The sequence below is a fragment of the Chelonia mydas genome, chromosome 7 (assembly GCF_015237465.2).
Source record: "Chelonia mydas isolate rCheMyd1 chromosome 7, rCheMyd1.pri.v2, whole genome shotgun sequence".
NCBI classification, from domain to species: domain Eukaryota; kingdom Metazoa; phylum Chordata; order Testudines; family Cheloniidae; genus Chelonia; species Chelonia mydas.
The window spans coordinates 26,704,780-26,725,266 of record NC_057853.1 but is presented as its reverse complement, the minus strand read 5'-3'; the positions used below and the strand labels follow the sequence as shown (position 1 = coordinate 26,725,266).

Below are 20,487 nucleotides of genomic sequence, written 5' to 3'. Positions count from 1 at the left end.
TTCACATGTCATAGTATAATAGGTAAAATATGTCCAAAATTGTTTTCTTTTTGCTTTATGAAGAGATGCCAAGAGCCTACCACCTTCTATTACCCTTTACTAAAGCTTATTGCAACTGCTAATTCATGAAGCAACCTTCTCTATGGCACATAGAGTTGAATATATATCTGATAATTCTGAGCGAAATACAACATAAATCTCAATCAGATAGGAGCTCTCTCTGGTCTAGCTATAATACCACCCCGAGTTTTATCTTTCCAGTAAATTATAGAAATCTTCAGACTTGCCGTTATAGTTATCACTGTGAGAAATGGCTCTGACTTTTGACTGTTAACATTTCTATCCAGATCATTTTGTACTAGGACCCAATTCAACAGAGTGTTTAAGTAAGTGCTATAGTTCATCCCTGTTGAGTAAAGTTTTAATCATGTACCTGAATTTAAGCATATACTTCAGTGCATTGCTGAAGACGGATCATTTGCTGAATCAGGGCTTTAATAGGGGATAGCGATTTTTATAAAAAGTAGTCTCATAACAAGAAATTTAAGGTAACTGACAAACCAGGGTACTTCTAGTTTGGAAAGAATTGCAGTGTACTTAAGTATTTGAACACAATCACATTCCTTTATTATGTAACACAAGGGATAATTTTACAGATAAATGTTACGTTATGGTGTCTCAAAACTGAAATAACTCAGTGGAAAAGATAGTGATTGATATCTAAATCTGTATACAAATCTTTACGATGTTAAAATTGAGTTATGCACAGCACCTACAGAAAGATACGGTATCAGTGCCAAGTTTACGCTAAGAGGTGTTTTAATGACCATATCAGTGATTTGAAAGTACATTTATTGTAGTCAATGGGAGCAGCCAACTGTGTAATAGGAATATTATCAAAAGATAGGACTGTTATTTAAATAAGAACAGTGCTATCTTTGATTACTTGTACTTGTGGGCCTAATGAAACATTTCATTGCTCTCAAATGAGTTCCCACCGTTCCATTCAATCCAGAAATATAAATTACATGAACTTCTGCATTAGAATTAATCCTTGTTCTGTGTATATCAAAGTAAACTTGAAATAATTTGGAAATGAAATAGCCTCAACACTATTGTATGTAAATATCGCTGATAATAGGCCACCTCTTGTTCAGCCTACTCATGGGAGCAGTCCCATTGATTTCAGTGGTTCCATTGATCTAATGCAGCCACTTGCACAAGTAGAGAAGCAGAACCTGGCCCCTCCTGTGCATTTGTGAGTTTACTAAATTCCAATATCCCTTCATTTTAGCACATAGTGTATCACATCACACCTATTATGTTTTTCTTTTATGATTAACGTTTTAAAAAGTTCACATCAAGTACGTAGGAATAAGTATCCGAAATAGCAAAATGTATTTGTGACATTTTAAAATTGTGCTATTTACCAAGTTCACTAAATGTCAAGAATTGGTGCTTTGCATTCATTTTAATGAAATATTGTGTTGAGATAAGGGTTATGAATGCCAGGTTTAAGCCGTAAATGACTAAATGTTTGGCTGCTTTTTTGTTTCAGAATTCACTGGAGACCAAGCGAATTAATGCTCCTTTCTCATTCATTCTTACAGTTAGGTATTCATGGATATGCTTTTGCAATTACAAACAATGGATACATTTTGACACATCCAGAACTCAGACCATTGGTAAGAAAGCTATTTGTTGACTTATTTTATGCATTTTTGGTTATTATATTTACTTAATATGTGAAGAATATAATATTGGTGATGAAGATCAAAATATAATACCTCATGCCTTTGAGAATTGCCACTTTTGAACATAGGGTTGAGTATAAATGCTTAGTATATTTTACAGCATAATAGAAACGAATGTTAACACAAATAATTCCATGGTACATAAATATACAAATCAGTCTGTAAAAGATACAGACCTCTATTCTACAGAATGGCAAACCCCAACATTGCTATAATTATGTGCATTTTACACTGAAATGGAATGCTCTAATACTATGTAATAACCCCTATTTGTCATTTTAAAGTGGATTCCAATTTAAAATATGTACAGAATTTTCCAAAATCGCACATTTTATGGTAAAAGAGGGACACAAGGGATTTTTAGTAAAATAATAGCAACAAAGTTCACCTTTATTTCCTTTGTCATCTTGTTTGCATTAATCAAAATAAGTAAAATAGAAGTGCCCATTATGCAAATGTTTATCGACATAATACCCTGAAGAATAGCTTCATTCTTGATTGCATCATTGTTTAGGAACAGTGTATGCAAGTGTTCCATCACCATCAACCCTTCGTAAAGCACTGGTATTAATGAATTCACTCTAGTACACATGTGGGTGCCATATGTATTTCTCAAGTAGGCACTTAGGGTAATATCTGATTTTAACAATATTTTAGTAGAAAACAGCAATATTAATTGGATGGCTAATTTCATATATAAATAAATTAGAATTATTTAAAAGTATGATTTATGAAGTCATTAGCACATCCTGCATTTTCAGTCAGCACAAACGTTTTGTCTGTTTAACATTTGGATTAGGAATTACACACTCAATTAACATTTGTATTTGAGTTGATTGTTTCCTTATTTATTATTTGACTGGAGATGAATGAAATGAAAAGATCAACGCTGGAACTTCCATGGGTGAATGGAATAGCTTTTTTCCCAGCAGCTTTTGGGTAGAAATGGAGAACTAAGCATGGAGCAAGATGGACATTATAGTATCTCCAAAGGCACCCTAACAGAAATTTGCTCATTACATTTTTTTATATAGTAAGGGGGATTTCTCTTTCTGTTAAAAGTACCTTGTGTTTCTGCCTTGTGGAATTTGCCACAGGCATGCAGGAAGGAGGACTGTAGCAGCTGGGTAGAATTTGGCAAATTATAGACCAAGAAACAATAAGGTCCTCTGAGATGGTCCTTGCAAATTAACCCACCTTGTTTGTTACCATACAAACATGGAACCACTAGATCCCTACCTCCAGTTCCACATCCCAACTCCCAGACTGCCACAAAGTTAAATACAAGTACTCCAATGACCCTCATATCTTACCCTAAGAGATTGGTTACTGTACCACATTTCATGGGGCTACACCTCCATCATGGTGAGTTTATATCTTTGCTAGTCATTGGAATTAGAGTCTCTGCCTCTGAAACACTTCAAGACTGGGAAAAGAGAAGCCTCCACCCTCTTATGCCTCCATTCAGCCAGTTTATTCATAAACAAAATAGCGAGTTCTGAATCAACATCTCACCATTCCATCTGTTGTTCAAATTTGCACTGTATCTGTGGCAAGATAGTGTGTGTGTACCATATATGTAAACACAGGAATTGCTATAGTGGGTCAGTACCATGGTCCATCCAGTCCAGTATCTTGTCTTCAACAATTTGCAGCAGTAGATGATCCAAAGGAAGGTGCAAGAAACCCCATAGTGGGCAGAAGTCTTGCAATCTGCCCTCCCTCGCCAGGAATGTCTTATCTTAATCCTCAGTAGATCTAGAGATTGTCTTAAATTGTGAAGCGTAAGATTTTATATCTTTTCAAGATTTTGTTAATATTAACTATGATAACTCTGAATATTCTTCCTATCCATATAAATGTCTAATCCTTTTTTTAATCTTATTAGCCTAAATGGCATCCTGTGGCAATGAATTCCACAGTTTAATTACACCTTGTGTGGGAAGAAGTATTTCCTCTTATCAGTTTTTAATTTGTCACCTTTTAAATTTAATTGAATACCCTTTTTCCTCATGTTATGAGACAGAGAGAACAGAGCTCCTGATCAGCCTTCTCTATACCATTCATTATTTTATATACTTTGATCATATCTTCTCATGTTCGACTCCTTGCTAAATGAAACAATCCCAATCTTTTCACTCTCTCTTCATACGAGAGTTGTTCTGTCCTCCTACTCATTCTTGTTGCCCTTCCCTGAACCTCCTTGGATTCTTCAGTATCTTCTTTTGGAGATGCAGTGGCTAGTATTTCAGATTAGGCTGTCCCATTGATTTATACAATGGCATTATCGTTTTTACAATATTATTCCTCATCCTTGTCCTAACCCATTTTTACATCTTGTTTGCTTTTTTGACTGCAATTGCACACTGAGCAGAATCTTTATTGAGCTGTTCACAGGGTTGACCAGGTCCCTTTTCTCAGCTGATACAGTTAATTGAGAACCTTGTAAGCAGAGCCCTGAAAATCTGCAGGTATCCGCTTTGTATCTGCGGATATCCACATCCGCAGATGCGGATTTCTGTAGACCATTTTTGCAGCTCATAGCACAGATGCAGATACAACTTTTGTATCAGCTCAGGGCTCTGCAGCCCACACTCACCGGAATGGAGCAGCGGTCACCCAGCCTGCTGGGCATTCTGGGAGTTGTAGTCCCCAGCTTGCTCTGAGGAAGGAGGTAAACTATAACTCCCAAAAGGGAATGAACCAAGCACCATTTTGAAGGTGGGGTTGTTGTTTAAATGAGCAGGCGACAATAACTGCGTGCATTAGAGCCTCTGTAACTGCGTAGGGGTGTCCGAGCTCACCACAGGAAGAGCAGCACTGCATAGAAGGACCCAGAATCGTAGCCTCCCAGCCTGGAGCAAGAAAGGAGGTATGGCAGGGGCGGAGCGGGCGGCAGGGCAGGAGGTCTCTGGGGAGAACCGGGGCCAGGGGGCGGTTGGGGACTTGACACAGCCCTGCATCACTGCTGCACAGTTACCTGTAGAGCTATTTAGAGCCCTGCAAATCTGCAGCTATCCGCAGATATCCGCGGATGCGTCTACCCGCAGACAATTTTTGCGAATCGTGGATCGGGTGCAGATGCACCCTTTTGTATCCACACAGGGCTCTGCTTCTAAGACGTATATATAATTTCATTTTTCTCCTCCAGTGTGCATTATCTTGCGCTTACCAACATTAAATGTCATCTGCCATCATGTTGCCCGTTTTCCTAGCTTGGTTAGATCCTGAAGTACTTTAGTCTTTTATGCACTTGAATAACCCAGATAACTTTGTCTCATCTGTAGATGTTGCTACCTCAGTGCTCACCCTATTTCCAGATTGCTAATAAATACATTAAACAGCATCAGACATATTATGGAACCATGAGGCTCCCTGCTGTTCACCAAGATGAAAACTGTTTATTCCTATTTTTTGTTCCCTGACTCTTAGCCAGTTTTTGATCCGTGACAAAATTTCGCTTCAATGTTTGTTTTTTGGTTTCATTCTTGTTTTAAAAAGTCTTGCAGGGTTTGAGCATGAATGTGAACTCTGCCTGGGAGGTAGCTTTAACGTGTGCAACTAACACTTAATTGGTTTCATTGGCCTTGGCTGCATTAAAGGGCTCGTAGTTTGATATATGTGAATTGATCTTTAACCATTTTCTGTAACGTATTTTGGATAAACAGGGTTTCCTCTGTAGTGTTCCTGTATGTCTTCCTTTTCCACCTGTTTTTAGTTAACAAACCTTATTAACTGAGGAAGTTGCAAGGAAATGCTTGAATTTAGCCAGGAATGCTAGTACGGTGATAAAGCACAGATCTTGTTCCTCATTATTGGAGTTGAACTGATAGAATTTCACATATACATGTAATGATGAACCAAAGAATTCTGTTCTACCCTATAATAAGAGGTTTGCATACTTTACTACTGTGGTCCAACCCTCTCTCTCTAGAAATCAGCCAGATAATAGCGGTTAGGTTGGATGACAGTCAGGGTAGTTGATATTTTTTTTTAAATTCAAACAATTTGCAACCATCAAGTTCTGCACATAGCTGACCTATATAACCGCATGATCTTATTATCATTGTGTCCTCCCTCCACCCATTTCCTCCCTTTGTTCATTACTCTTGTTGAATATTTGTCTCAAATTACCCCATAAGCTATTTGAGGCAGTGATTGCATTTTTCTGTGTGTATGTAGAGCACTTAGTACATAGGACAATGAAGCTCACTGGGATCTTTGGGCAATGCTGCAGTACAGGTTAGTACTAATGATGATGATCTCTTGTCTAACACATGTAGATTGAGGGTGAAATCTTGGCCCTACTGAAGTAAAGGGCAGAACTCCCCGGATTTCATCCAGCTACTTCTATAATGTGAAATAGCTATGCACATTCCATGGCACCCTGGCAGATTTTTTATTTTTGGACTTGAGAATTTCACAACAGACAAGCTGTGGGGTTTTGTTAATGAACTTTTTTAGCACTATCTCCTCTCCCCACTCATCACCTCCACTACCCCCTCTCCAGTGTATGCATCTCACTGCAAAGAGGGAGTGGATGGGGTCGAAGCCATGAATCTACTGATCTGGGATAAGACTCAGCTCTCTTGGTGTCACCGCATCCTCCCACCCTCAGCTTAACTCTTCACTGAAGATGATAAGATGGTACGGGAGGAGAGAGTGAGAACAGTGACCTACTTCCCACCTGTTCTGGGTTCCCATCTTTCTTAGGGCTTCTCTACATGATGGGATAATGTGCACTAGAGGGTGTGATTTTTAAAGCACACTAATGTGCTAAGAATTAGTTGTTCCATGTAGGCTGAGCTGGTGCACACTAAAGGTTCCTTAGTGTTCTTTAATGTAGTACTGCACCATAGTAAAGTGCAACAGGGAACCTTTAATGCATACTAGCAGGTCTGTATGGACCAATCAATGTGCAGCACGTTAGTGCGCTTTAGAGGTCACACCTCCATAGTCTGCATTACCCTGCTCTATAGACAAGCCCTAAGTGTCAGCATATTAGTCCACATCTCCTTTCGAGCCTTGCAGAGGAAGTAAAGGTGTCAGTGGAAATCCTTATGGCGAAAGATGCCAGGGAGGAGGAATCACTCAGCAGAAATTAGAAAAAAAAAACCTATGTGGAGATACATGGATGGAATGAGTGGAAGAGAGAGAGACTGGAAAAAGGGGAAATAAAAGAGATGGTAAAAGTGAGAAAAAAACTCTTAGGTTAAATACTTTCATTAAATGAATTAAAATTCCTATATTTTCTACATCTGTAGATTTTGTGGAAAGAAAAAAAGAAGGCACTAACTAGTTATTTAAACATTTCTGTTACCTTTGTGTTATTAATTGTCTGCTGTGGGTACAGTGCTGGAATAATTGGTATTCTGTTCTTATCCACTTTTTAGAGGTCCTGGTTTGGAGGCAGGGGTGTTCCTTCTTTTGGAACTTATCACATGTCAGTATTTCCCTTCTCTTTGTGTATTGAGGTGAATATTTTGTTGAGGGTATGATTCATTTTCTTGATATCCAGCCTTATGCTAAGGATATGGCATCCGCTCCTTTAATTGAAAAGATGCTCTAAAAAAGGTGAGGAGAGATTTTGCTGTTTGATAGGGTTCACCACCCTCTCTAGATAACCATCACTTCATCCTTGGTTCTTAAATAAACTTTTGAAGAGTGTTTTTTTTTTTTTTTTTGTCCCATGGAATACACCTCATGGCCTGTATTTTCACACAATATATTTGTATATTTTAAAGCCCCCCTACAAGAGTTTTAAAACATCACACACACACCTCACCTTCCAATCCTCCTCCTGCAAATTACTGACATCAAACACTATACTATAAATTAGATCTTATCCATTCTTTACACAGTAGAATTTAAGGAACAAATTGTAATGAAATCCAACAAGAAAGCCTAATGTAAATTAGTCTGGCAAATGGTGTTACCCACCTTCCTGAGTTAAGATGTGGTGGTATTTTTTTTAATGGGAGAAATGAATCCATTACCATCAACACCCCTCTCACCACTGGACATCTTGGGTGTATTTATCTCATTACCTATACAATCTTCCTTCTTTTTAAAATCAAAATGTTGGGAAGCGTGCCTGAAAGCTGTCAGCTGGAGTGAGCTCAATACAGTATGTTCAGTCTATCTTCCTTTCAGTTTTTGGAAGAATCTTTTTTAAAATTGGCATCTTGTAATCACTGCATATTGACAAGCTTTCATTGACTGTAGTGGGGCTTTTGTTTATGCAGTGATGGCTGGGCTGGGCCATTATGGATGTAATTCTTTTTATAAGAAAATCACAATTATTGTGGGCCAATTCCAAGTCCCATTAAAGCCAATGGGGAAATTCCCATTAACTTCCTGGCAATCAAGATTGTGACATGCATGCAAGACTGGAATTAAATAATTAACAAAGGATATTAGCTAAAACTTCTGCATAATTTGGGGTTACCTCCAATCATACATTGTACCAGCTGGATTCAAACTGGTTTAGATTATCATTAGTTTTGTCTGAGATGATGTAATGCTATTATACTCAGAGACTCCTGAGTGGCTAACTCCAATGAGCCATATCTGTTAAGTTCTGGAGTAACATGGGAAAGAGAGGCATATTATTTCTTGAGAAACTCCCTTTGTGGGTGCCTGAAAAGACAGGCAGGCTAGCAACAGCTGGTTTGGGGGGAAAAAAGTTTTGTAATGTGTAAGGATTTTATCTTATTTAATGAGTATCTTTTGCCATTCAGTGTGGAGCCTTGCTACGTACAATTCTCGTACTGATTAGTCATGTTGGGTTTATATTTCACTAACTGTTTTTTGTTGTTCGTTGTGGTAGTGATTTTCTCTTTATTTTCTCCCATTTGTTGAATAAACTTTGCTTTCATTTTAATATAACTGGAGTTTTTTGTGTAGACTGTTAGTGGGAACAATCTACTGGGCACCCTGCAGGGAAAGAAACTGAGTTCTGACCTCTAGGAGGTCAAATCGGGTTTTAAATGATCAGGAAAATGTTCACTTGCAGCTTCCAAAGCAGTGCTGCAAGGATGTTTTCACAGACCATTGTGGTCATTCAGGGGAGCTGAATGAACTATTCCAGGAGCAGTGTACCTGTATTTAGTTACATTTCTCCACCAAAGGTTTTAATAACGGAGTGGAATAGTCCAGTTGCAGCTCTGAGAAACAGCTTTTCCCTTTGTTTTTCCTTCCTTTCCCACCTCTCTTCAGGCCATCTCTTATTTTTCATTCTCTTCCTGTGATGAATACTTTTTCTCTTCGGTTACATTCATTGTCATTAGCTCTGTCACACGAAACCAGGTCTTTCATAGCCAGTGCACCCACACTAGGAATACCAGGAGACATTGCCTTAGAAGAGGGCAATATAGTATAGGAACAATGTAATTAGTAATAGATTGTCTAATCTTCTGCTCTATGTAGTGCTTACTGAGAATGTGCCTGTGTGAAGTGTTGAAATTCAACACCTTGTTGCTAGTTTTTCAGCTCCATTTTCTATCCATTTCATAATGATTTGTTTTCTGAGCACTGAGTCAGAAAAATGCAATTTCCAGTTCCCCTGTGGTTATAAACCAGTGATGAATTGAGGAAGAATTGCCATTAGGTGGCACCCTAGCACTGCCAAGTTCAGTACTTTTGCAGTGTGGGCCTCATGGGCACTGGGAATAGGCAGTGCCAATTCTTTCCTTATTCGAAACAGATATGAATATAACTTTGAATCACACCTGTTTTTAGTATGTTGCATTTATGTAAAAAAGAGAAAGCTAAAACTGATATTTAGTGTGTTTCTGTTGACTTCAAAATACAGTATTAGAATGCAGAAACAAATATCTACTGGAATTTCTTTAAAAGGGAAAAAGAAAAAAGTATATATTTCCTTTTTCTGATATATTTGAGAGTGGTTTTTGTACTGTAGTATGGAAAAATAAATAGTGAGTGCTTCTATGCTGAGAAAAAATGTCCCTATTAAGAAAACTACCGAAATGCTCCAACACACTAGAGCTTACAGTAGTGAGGCTGCAGTGTTTTAAATTATTATTGTAGAATACTGTATATATTTATAAGGGCTTCATAAATTTTGCAAAGAAAAGCAAATAACATTCTGAATCAAAACTAAAGGGGAAACCAAATTTGCAAACTGGAAGTTGAGTCACAGTTTTAGGAAAATCAAGATATTACTGCACTCTGCATGCAATCTTGTTGTATACTGTATTTAGGTTTGATGCAAACACAGTAGTATACTGTATAGTAATGTATTGAAAGTAGCCTCTTTCTCCTGCTAAAATTTACTTCTTTCACACCTCTTTCTGCCACTAATCTCTGTTCTGGTCCAAAAAGGACAACATGTTAAAAAAAAAAAAAAAAAACCATAAAAAACAACCATTTGAAACTAAACAAATTGTATCATCTGCTTTCCTTAGCAAATAATATTATTTTCTTGGCTTTGTTCCCTTTCCATTGTTTATTTTTGTTCTCATCATGGTCTAGTGTCATTATTCTTTGATATAAATTTCAAGCTTTTCAGGGCTGGGAGAGAGTCTACTATTACTATTTTATTATTTGTTGTTTATATTTCAGTAGTGCCAGGCACTGTACAAACACATAGCAAAAAGATGGCTCCTGCCCTATGTGTCTGTAAAGTTCATGCACACTATGATATTTGATATATACATCCATATTTAATATAGAAGGTGCTAGTCATAGACAACTGGAAGATTTACTGGGTGAAATAATCTCTTCCCCTCCCAGAACTGCTGTATGGTTTTACAAACATTATATAGCTTCATTTCACTTGTGGGTGCAACAACCCCTTATCTTCTTTTGGGAGTCTTCTGGATGAAAGTGCCACATATGTGTAAGACATTACTAGTTATTGATGGGGATAACTCTCCAAATCTGATATAGACCAATTTAAATCAGGAGTAACTTCATTGACTTTATTGGCGTTTTACTTGTGTAAATGAGATCAGAAGTAGATCTTATCCGTTTTGTTAGTTTGTTTTTTATCTGGGCATCTCTATAAGATCGCTGCTATCTATCATATTTCTATTACAAATCCTTATTTTTTGTAATGAGTGCAGAATTTTATTTTGCATAACAAAGTTGTTTTACTTCCGTTTAATCATGCACAATTTCATATTTGTATGAACCTAGGAATCATTGATTTAACAATAAATACATTTGATTTTGCTCCTTTTATTTAGGTTTTTCAAATCAGTGTTAATTGGCTTACCATAGTCCTTATGGATTCTTGAAATTTGCACACCTGAGGAAAGATTTCTATCCCATTTACACTTATGTCTTTATATTGTTGGTTTTTTATTGATATTCTATGAGCACCTCCATTGTCCTAGACACTGTCCACACACAGGAAGACATAGTACTTATCCTGAAGAGCTTCCAGTCTATGAAGACAATCGACATACTAAGGGCTGGAGAGAGGATTACAATCAAATTGTATACAATTTTTATAATAATTAAAAATATAAACATCAACAATACCTGATTACCCCTCAGCCTAGCCATTACTGGTTGGCCAGTTTTGTAGTGTCACAGGAGAAGTGGTTCTTGAAGAGAAGATGGAGGGGTTACAGTGAAATTCAGGAAGGTCATTTAATTTGTAGTGAATACAGTTACTCTGGGCTTATACCTGTGTAACTATCTTATCTGTCTATTTTAGGGATTTGTACTGCCGGCCATCACCACAGTATCTGAGCACCTTCCACAGAAATTTGATCACTAATAGTGAAGTCCCTAGTGGACTGCATAGAATCTCTGGTTCTTTTCCCTTGTAATTGACATCAGAATCTGGGCTGTTGTTCACAAAAGGAATGAGAGATTTTGCTTTATGAGATGGAATACACTAACAAAATTTCATTTGGGGAGGATAGCCTCTTAATTTCTCTGTTTTTCACAGATCGACCACGTATAATATTGAATTGAGAAGCATCATATTCTACCTTTTTATTTCTACTAAATTTGAGATCATGAATGTGTCATGGCTCATAGATAAATGCTATATAATCCATGATGAGTTAGAATTTAAATACTGCTGCACCAGAGTTTCAGTTTCTTACTCGGTTTTGACTATGGATTTTATAACATGTCTAAGTTTAAATCAAACTGTTGTAGCCTCATGGGGAAACTGAAACTCACTCTTAGCTTTAGCTTAGGAATGCTAGCAATGATGGTATTTGGAATGGTTATACATAAATAATGTTTTCTATCATTGTGATATGTAGTCTAATTGATAAATTGCTTTCCTCAAAATGATGCACATCTTTATGTAATTTATTTTAAAGATTGGTCCTAATAGGGGAAGGTATATTCAGGAAACAAAGGCTATACATGTACTATAAAACCCTCACCTAAATATGTTGGCAGTTTGGCTACCAGAGTAAGTCAATGAGTTTAAATTAAAACATTAAATGCCATGATATATTGTATATAGCTAAAAGACCTGTGTATTTAAAGATTGCTAAACTAGTATTAAGTCTTTCAGAGCTGTAAATTCTGGGAAAATTTGTTTCTCCAAATATAGAAAACAGAGAAATCCAAGTCTCAGAGGAAACATTAATGCCCCACTTAAGCAGTGTTAGCCTTTCATAAGCAGCAAATCTCATTCCTCTCTGGGGAGTCCCGCCTGGAACGTAAGATAACCTACACTTACCCTTGCTTTATTCAGAGTCCGTAAAACTCTACAGCTGCAGCTGACAGCAGAATATTTAAATGATTTGAACAGTGTAAATGCCTCATGTTCATTTAAATAACTGAAAAAATCAATCACTTGAATGCCAATGATTATTCCTATTGGAGTTTACATTTTTAAAAAGACAGAGCATCTGAATCCCTGTGAGAGCATTAAATTGCTATCTAATTAGCAGTTCTAAATTACATATATTTAAAAGATAATTAAAGGTTTGCAGGCTGTTCGAATAACTGGTTGTACATATAAATGAATCACTGGAAATTTGTTAGTAATATGCAAAGGTTTCTTTTATTCTTTGCTTTCAGCTTTGAAGTTAGGTAAAACCAAGCTCATGGGTTTAAGTCTGGTAGTGTTAAGATAAAGGCAGATGTTTTTAATTATTTCAGCTGAAACCCAAAATAATTATAAGCAGCTGTCAATTTTACATAATCCCAAATAAGGTTCTGAGAATGCAAATAAAATTGTAAACCTGGGTGTTTTGGCTTTTTTCAGTGAAATGAATCAAATACATGTCACTTTACTACTCAACTGTGATCTAGCTGATGATATGATCTAAAACAATGTTCTGTTCACCCAGTCTTGGTAGTCATGTGACATAAAGCTGTGTTCTATTTCTTTGGTTCCACCTTCCCCTGTACTATTTCCATATTTTCCATGTCATCAGTTTAGACATTTTCTGTACTATTTGTAAAACACGCACATATGTATGTCTTTGAGTTGGCAGAATCCTTGAAATACAGGTATGGCATGAAAATGATTTTCTTGCATTACTTAGACAGGGGAATCTTACTGTATAGGACACATCTATTTGCCCCTACTACTTTCTTACTTGAAAAATGAAGGTTGTATATTTCCTGCTCTTCCCACCCCCTCCCCCCATTCTCTCCACACACATACACCATTTTAAGCAACATGGCTACCCTTGTCAGCTTTTGCAATATTGCTGGAAATTTTACAGTATGGCAGTTTCTCACTGCCAGCTGGCATGAATGATCAGTCAAAAATAACTGGTCTTCATTGCCAACCATAACCTAAGAACTTCTGGATTAAAGTCTTAAATAATAGACTTTTATGTGTGAGCCTTTCTTTTGAAAGGGAAGTTCTTTTTCACTTGTCAGAAAGTAAAGAAGTCACATTTTCTTAATCTTAATCCTAGGAGTTTTCTTTTACAAGCACCTTTTATGACTGAACATCTCCAAGTGCTCTACAAATCCAGGGTCCAGCAGAGCTCAATAAAAGATATTTCAAAGTCACAAAATAAATGCAGGTCAAAGCACAAGTACTACAAGAGACAAATCAGGACCATATAGCTAGGAGAAAATGCAAATAAAATAAATGGTTTAAAGGCCAGACAGAAGAGATTTAAATGGAGAAAGGATGCAGCCTCACACTCACATCCCGAGGCAGTGTGTTTCAGGGCAGTGCAGTGCATATTAACTGAACGCTCAGTCCTCTTGCATGATTTAATGTAAATGGATGGAACAGGAAGGTATTTGTTCCAGACATAAGGGTATGAAATCCCTCTTCAAACAGTCCCTCCTGCCTTCTTCTCATCGTTAATAATCCTCACACTCACGCTTTCCAGAACTGTTTTCTCTGGGTTTGTCTTGCGTTTGTCCTATCTTATCTAGACTGTAAGCACTTCAGGGCAGGACAATTGTCTCATCTGTGAACCAAATGCTGAGAACCTTACATTGTGGCTTTTTCCTCAGCCCGTGCTTGGAAGAACTACCATTGACGTTTGCCATTAGATGGAAAGAAGGGGGACTCAGGGGGTCTCCACTTACTTATATGGCCCATGCAAGAGCCTGACACGGTACATCCATTTGGGGAAGAGAAGGGACTAGTCCCCCATTGCAGGAACATATCACTCAAAGGGGTCAAGGAGGAGAGAGGCTATGTACCACAACCATGTGCACAAGCCCACAGAGCAGGCGGGCCACATTTGGGGGAGTAGTGGCAGGAATAGTCTGTGCTGTTTTAAAGGTTGGTGCAGCCTGGGCAATCCCTCTGCACACCAAGCAATAACTCACTACTTGGGTCAGTGGCTGAGTAAAGTCCTCAGCTACTAGCCCTCTGTTTGTTAAGCATCATGGAAAATTTCAGTGTTATATGAGTTCCCAATACAACAGTGAGGGTCTTTCCATTGAGTGTACTAGGAATTACTTCAGACCATAAATGATTTTTAATGTTAATGTCCAGAACCTTAGAGAACTGACAACAATAACCAAGTTCTCCAGAGAACTACTACAGTATGTCTGTAGTGTCTGAGTTTCCTAGTAACTTAAAAATCTGTATGGAAAAGTCTTACATAAGATAGAAAATAATTTTTATATTAAAAAAAAAAAACCTTATAGGATAGTTTAGAATGAGATATGATGGCTCAATGTAACTGCATATTTATAGGTCTATAAATCTCATTGTTTGGTCACTTCTATATGATCACAATTCATTAAAGCATTTACACACATGCTTAAGCACATATCTATTCATCAAACCATTTAGGCACAAGCTTAATATTAGACTCAGGCTAAAGTCCCATTGAGTTCAATGGGACTTAACTATGTGCCTAACATTAAGCATCTGCCTAAAATGCTTTGGAGAACAGAGATGGACTTTTGAATCAGATCCTTGATTCTTAGTGTCGTTCCCATAAATCCCTATGGAATTTCTATAAAAATTTACTGATTTCTTATTAAATTCTGTAGTGTTTGTCCATAAGGGTGTGAACACACCAGACTTTTGATAAATTTTTAAATTAGAAATTTTCATTCTTTTCTTGATTGCTACCTTTCATGCCAGAATACTTTGGTCAGGGAGAGATTATTTCTGCCACTCTAGTCCTTGGAATTTGGTCACAAAGTATATTGTTTGCTACAGTACTTTTCCGTTGGGGATTCAGGCTACAGCTCCCTGCAATATACTGGAACTTCAGAGGATGCTGTTTCAGTTGTTTACTCTCCTCCACTACTACCCATTATCAAAATGGAGCATTGGTCTACTAAGCTCCCATCTAGGGTGACCAGATGTCCCGATTTTATAGGGACAACCCTGATTTTTGGGTTTTTTTTCTTATATAGGCTCCTATTACCCCCCACCCCATCCCGATTTTTCATACTTGCTGTCTGATCACCCTATTCTCATCATCTTAGACCTGAGATTTTCAGTTGTTAAGACACCACTCACTCCCTCTTGAATCAGATTGCTACACTGTGGCTTTATAATCGCATGCCAAGTCATGTTAAATGCAGATGTTGCCTAACCCATAGGGGATTTCTCAGGGGGAAAAAAAAATCAAAGCATAGAGCTTAATAAGGGCACACATAAATAGTTTTATACTGGGCAGCAAAAAAAGTGACTTAAAAATCTTCAAGCAGAACACCTCACACATTGTTCATGAATCACCAAGTATTTAAACAGTTTGGCCAAACCTCAAATAAAAGACACTGATTAAGAAAAAGGTCATTATAATGACCAAAGGAAGTGGTTACCTATTTTATTCAAAAATATGCATTCTTGTGAGAGAGGTTTTTAATTTAAAAGGTGATTAAGAAGAAGTCCAGTGTGCTATTCAAAATGTTTTTTTTTTAAATGCAGCATGTATCCTTCATTTTGCAGGTGTTAATTCACTAAATAACATCACCATACATTTTGTGGTGGCCGAAAACTGGATTAACAGTGCCCACCTTAGATCTAGCTCTTTCTTGCATGCTCTGAAAGGAAGCTAATTTGGTAGAATTCCTAGTTTCCATCTTTCCTAGTGTGTATTTTACTAATTTGTTTCAGTGTATTACAGTATGAATAACCTTGTAAATGTGTTTGGCTCCAGACTTCAATCAGTATTTTATACTTCAACAGAGAGTGTCAGACACAAAAGTAAAGATAGGTTAAATTCAGTAGAAAAAGAGAATATATGGATGAATTACATTTTGTAAAGAGATTTTTAAAGAGGCAAATTGACCCCAAGCTTTGTTTTCAGTATGTAAAAGTTAATCTTAGGAGGATGTTAAATACTAAAATTAGAAAGGAACTAGAACAGAGTAGATAGACAGCTTGTGAAGTTCTAAATATACCAAAGAGTATTATTATTAACTGCTCTATAATCTGTCTATCCATCTTTTTGTATTAGGCCCCAATCCAGAAAATACTTACACAGATGTGTAATCTTGCTCATACGATAGTGCAACCAGTCAGATATGCAAAAATTACGCACTTGCACAAGTGTTTGCTGGATTGAGTATTTCGGGTCATATGCTGGCCCTATGGAAGTCAATGAAAGTTTTTGTGTTTTGTCTAGCACAGTTATTGTAGTATCTAAGGGTTTCCCATATCTGCACGGCAAGGAGACATGTGTGAGTAACTAGTTTTTTTGGTAGCCAAATCAAAGAGTATATAAAAGCAATTAATTTCAGGTTGCCCTAATACACAACTTTTTGAATTTTTCGGTCAATTGGAAATGGTAAAAAAATTTCATTTTGGGTCAGGTTAAATGTTTTATTAGGCATGCAATGAAATATTTCATTTCATTTTCAAGTTTTTACCTTTAAATATTTTTAATACAATTGAATGAAGTAAAATTCAAAAGTCATTTTGAATCAAAAAGTAAAAATGTTCCTTTTTTAAAATGTCACAACAAGCTATTTAGACGCTCTCAGAAATCTGGGGTTCTTTTTGCAACTGAAAGGATTCAGTGATTCTACAAAAATTAGCAAATTGCTTTGGTGGACCTAAATCTAAATCAATCTTTTTTTCATTGAAAAAAAATTAGTCAAAAATGTTTTGCCCAGCTCTTATCGTGAGTTCCCTGCTGGACCTGAGGGAGGTTTCTGCTCTTCTTTCTTGCATGGCTATAGGAAACTTCATTTGAGATATGCACTTTTGTTTCTACCTGTAAGTTCTGAATTTTTGAACATTTGTCTTCTGGTTGTTAACAAGTTCCACTGTGGTTCAGTTCACTGTATAGCTCATATTTTGGATATGTGTGCTCTCTGGACTCTGTTTCCATCTCTCTTTGAATGCAAGTTACTTAAATGAAACATATGAAAACCATAGAGTTAGTATGAAAAAGAAGTCCATAAACAATATGATATAGTTGGGTTGCCTCATATTTGACAGCACAGTTCTGTCTTCAGATACATGAGCACAGCTCCCTTTGTCTTCAGTAACAGTTCTCACATGTGTATGAGAACAGAATATACCCCAGAAAGTCTTAAATGTCTGTAATGGCTTTTCTACAGTATGCTTTAGTCCACATCAGAGGGTGTAAATTGTAGTCTGCCTCACAGTGTTATGCACTAACTGACCCATGTGGACGCTGCTGGTGCACCCTAAAAGTTCCGTAGGTCACATTAACGTAGTACTGTTGGAAAGGGGACTATATTAACACACACTAGGGAACTTTTATTGTGCACCAGCAGCGTCCACACAGGCCAGTTAGTGCATGACACATTTGTGCTGACTAAAATTTACACCCCTCTGGTACAGACAAGTCCTAAATAAAGGTATAATTATATATTGGCAGTAGTTCAGGAGTTATTACATGTTTACTACGCCCAAATTATCCCACCTCATGTCTAACTATGTAGTATTTGTCAACGCTCAGTATCTAAAGGTCTGACTGCACACAATTTTTTGTCCCAGTTTAACTAAATTAGTTGAAAAAAATTATAATGATTTGGGTAAATTGGTGTGACCCCATATGTGGACACAGTTATACCAGTATAAATATTTTTATATCATTATAGCATGTTTTGAAATACCTTTATATTGGTATAACTGCATCCACACTAGGGGATTGCAAACTGAGTGTAAAACTGCAAAAACTAAGCCCTCAACTTGTTAAGTGACCTTCGACTAAGGCTTTCCACAGAGGACCTGGCAAGTGTTTGTCTTACTCAAAAAGAATAATGAGAACTGATTCAGGAAGTAATCAGATGTGGCCTCTCACAAGTACTGCCCATGGGAATGATTGGAGGAGTGAAATCACTGTGAACAAAACCAAGAAGGCAGAGCAGCATTGTGATCTACTACTGCCCAGTGTTTACAACTCCACCCCTCCCCCAACATCTGTGTTGTAAATACAATCTGGCAACTGATCCCCTGAAAGAAATATGCAGCTTCTCCAGAAGGAATTCCTTCTCTGACATCTCTATTTTTTAAATTATTCTGAGACTACAAATATGACCATGAGTTCAATATCCAGTTCCTTCAATTCAGAATAAAATTCATGAGAAAAGAAGTCTGTTTTAACCTTGAAGAAGGAAGGCATCTCCCCGGAAGATTAGGCTTAGTGCAAGTGCAAGTGTGTATTCCCCACAAAAGTTGACTGAAAGTTCCTGCCTCTGCAGTCTGTGTGGTGGAGGGGCCATCGTTCCAAGCCTGCAAAGTTACAAACTTGATTCCAGAACTGCCCAAGATCTCCCTGTTTCTCTGACCGCTCTTGGTAGAAAGTTTTGTGTGTTTTTTTTTTTCCTTTTAGCCATTATAAAAAGTAAAAGGCCTAGAAAATGAGTCTTCAACATTTTAAAGCACACAAACATTGTCAGCAAAATGTACGCATGTTTCAAATATGTTCCCATCAATTCACTTAAAACCATATGGATTAATTTATCCACTTAGAGAGCTGGGAAATCCTATGTAAAACACACTCTCTTGCTCCATACCTCAAGATGTTTGTTCTTAAGCTAGTGGGGTCGCTGATTTCTGATGTTCAGCAGAGGGCAGAATTTCCTATATTATAAACACCCCATTTGTCATTAAAGATGTTTACTTAAAATGTGAAATTTACAGAGTAACAATGGCTGTAGTGATAAAAACTATAACGTGCCATTATTAGTATATTACTTTCTTTTCCCTATTAAATCATAGATAAAATGTAATATCAGTAAATATTAACACCAAGCTTCTCGAGACTCACAGCTTATCTTGTTTAAAGAGAAACGTGTAAACATTTTGTTGATAAGATTGTAGGAAATATAACTTCCTGCCTGACTGAAAGCTAGTTTGGGACACTTAGTATAAACTTTGAGATCAGGGCCTTATGTAGTTTCCATATGGTTAGTAATGTGTGGAAGGTATAATTGCTGAGTTGATTATAAAATGTGGCAAAGAGAACAAACTAATTTATTAGGAGTATTACTTTCCCCACATTTCTAAAAGGGGTCTGACATTAGAGTCATATGCAGAAAGGAGAATTCTGCTTGAGGGAAAGATTTGCATTGCAGCATAGGAGTCCTGTGTATAAACATATAGTAAGCAGGTTTTTCAGTTCACAGAAAATGTTTGAGCATCGTTGTGCTTCACTTTATATTAATTAAACCACACACTGAAAATGTACAATGCATCTAACCAGTATCCATCCAGGAACTCGTAAAATCATCTGACATTGGATCTTTGTGCAAGTGAAATATAACATGCCTAATGTTTTAATTTTTTAAATTTTATTTTGAATGCTAGTATGAAGAAGGAAAAAAGCGAAGAAAACCCAACTACAGCAGTGTTGATCTTTCTGAGGTTGAGTGGGAAGACAGAGATGATGTGGTAAGTGATTTGTTTTAAGGGCCTGTCAGAAGAGATTGTTGTATCCCACTACTGTACTTGGTAACTGTCAAGTAGTCAGCAAAGAGGCCACCTAACTGCTCCAGAGACAGTAGTCCCATTTTACCTAATTAAGAATTTTATTTACCCTCGTATTTTGTATTGATTCTTTCTTTCACATATGCATGTTTCTCTCTCTCTCTCTCCCTCTCTGTTTGTATCATCTGTAAAATTCATCATCTAACTTTCATATTCCATGCGTCCCATTACCAACCCCAGTGGCACTGTGCTGGTCACTAAGGATCAGTACATCTGTTCGGGTCTGGCCCACCTATCAGATCAAACAGAGAAATCTGGACCAGATTTTGACTGCTCCACCTTTCTGGAGGAGCTCTCTTGGCTCATGCTGCCCTTAGAAATAAAAAGAACAAACTAAACTAAATTAAAAAACAAACAAAAACAGATGCGGAGTCTGTTTAGATC

The 20,487-nt window shown here is 37.1% G+C and overlaps 1 protein-coding gene across 11 annotated transcripts in view; it reads left to right on the top strand.

Moving 5' to 3' along the window:
• Positions 1–20,487, top strand: part of CACNA2D3 (calcium voltage-gated channel auxiliary subunit alpha2delta 3) — a 702,225-nt gene that overhangs the window by 528,860 nt on the left and 152,878 nt on the right. For all 11 annotated transcript variants that reach the window (XR_006292226.1, XM_043551412.1, XM_037904897.2 and 8 more), the window contains 2 exons: positions 1,611–1,685; positions 19,924–20,007. Coding sequence is in view for 10 of the 11 variants with exons in the window: in XM_043551412.1 (XP_043407347.1) it covers positions 1,611–1,685; positions 19,924–20,007 (159 nt within the window). In the remaining variant the exon portion in view is untranslated. The remainder of the gene's footprint in view (positions 1–1,610; positions 1,686–19,923; positions 20,008–20,487) is intronic.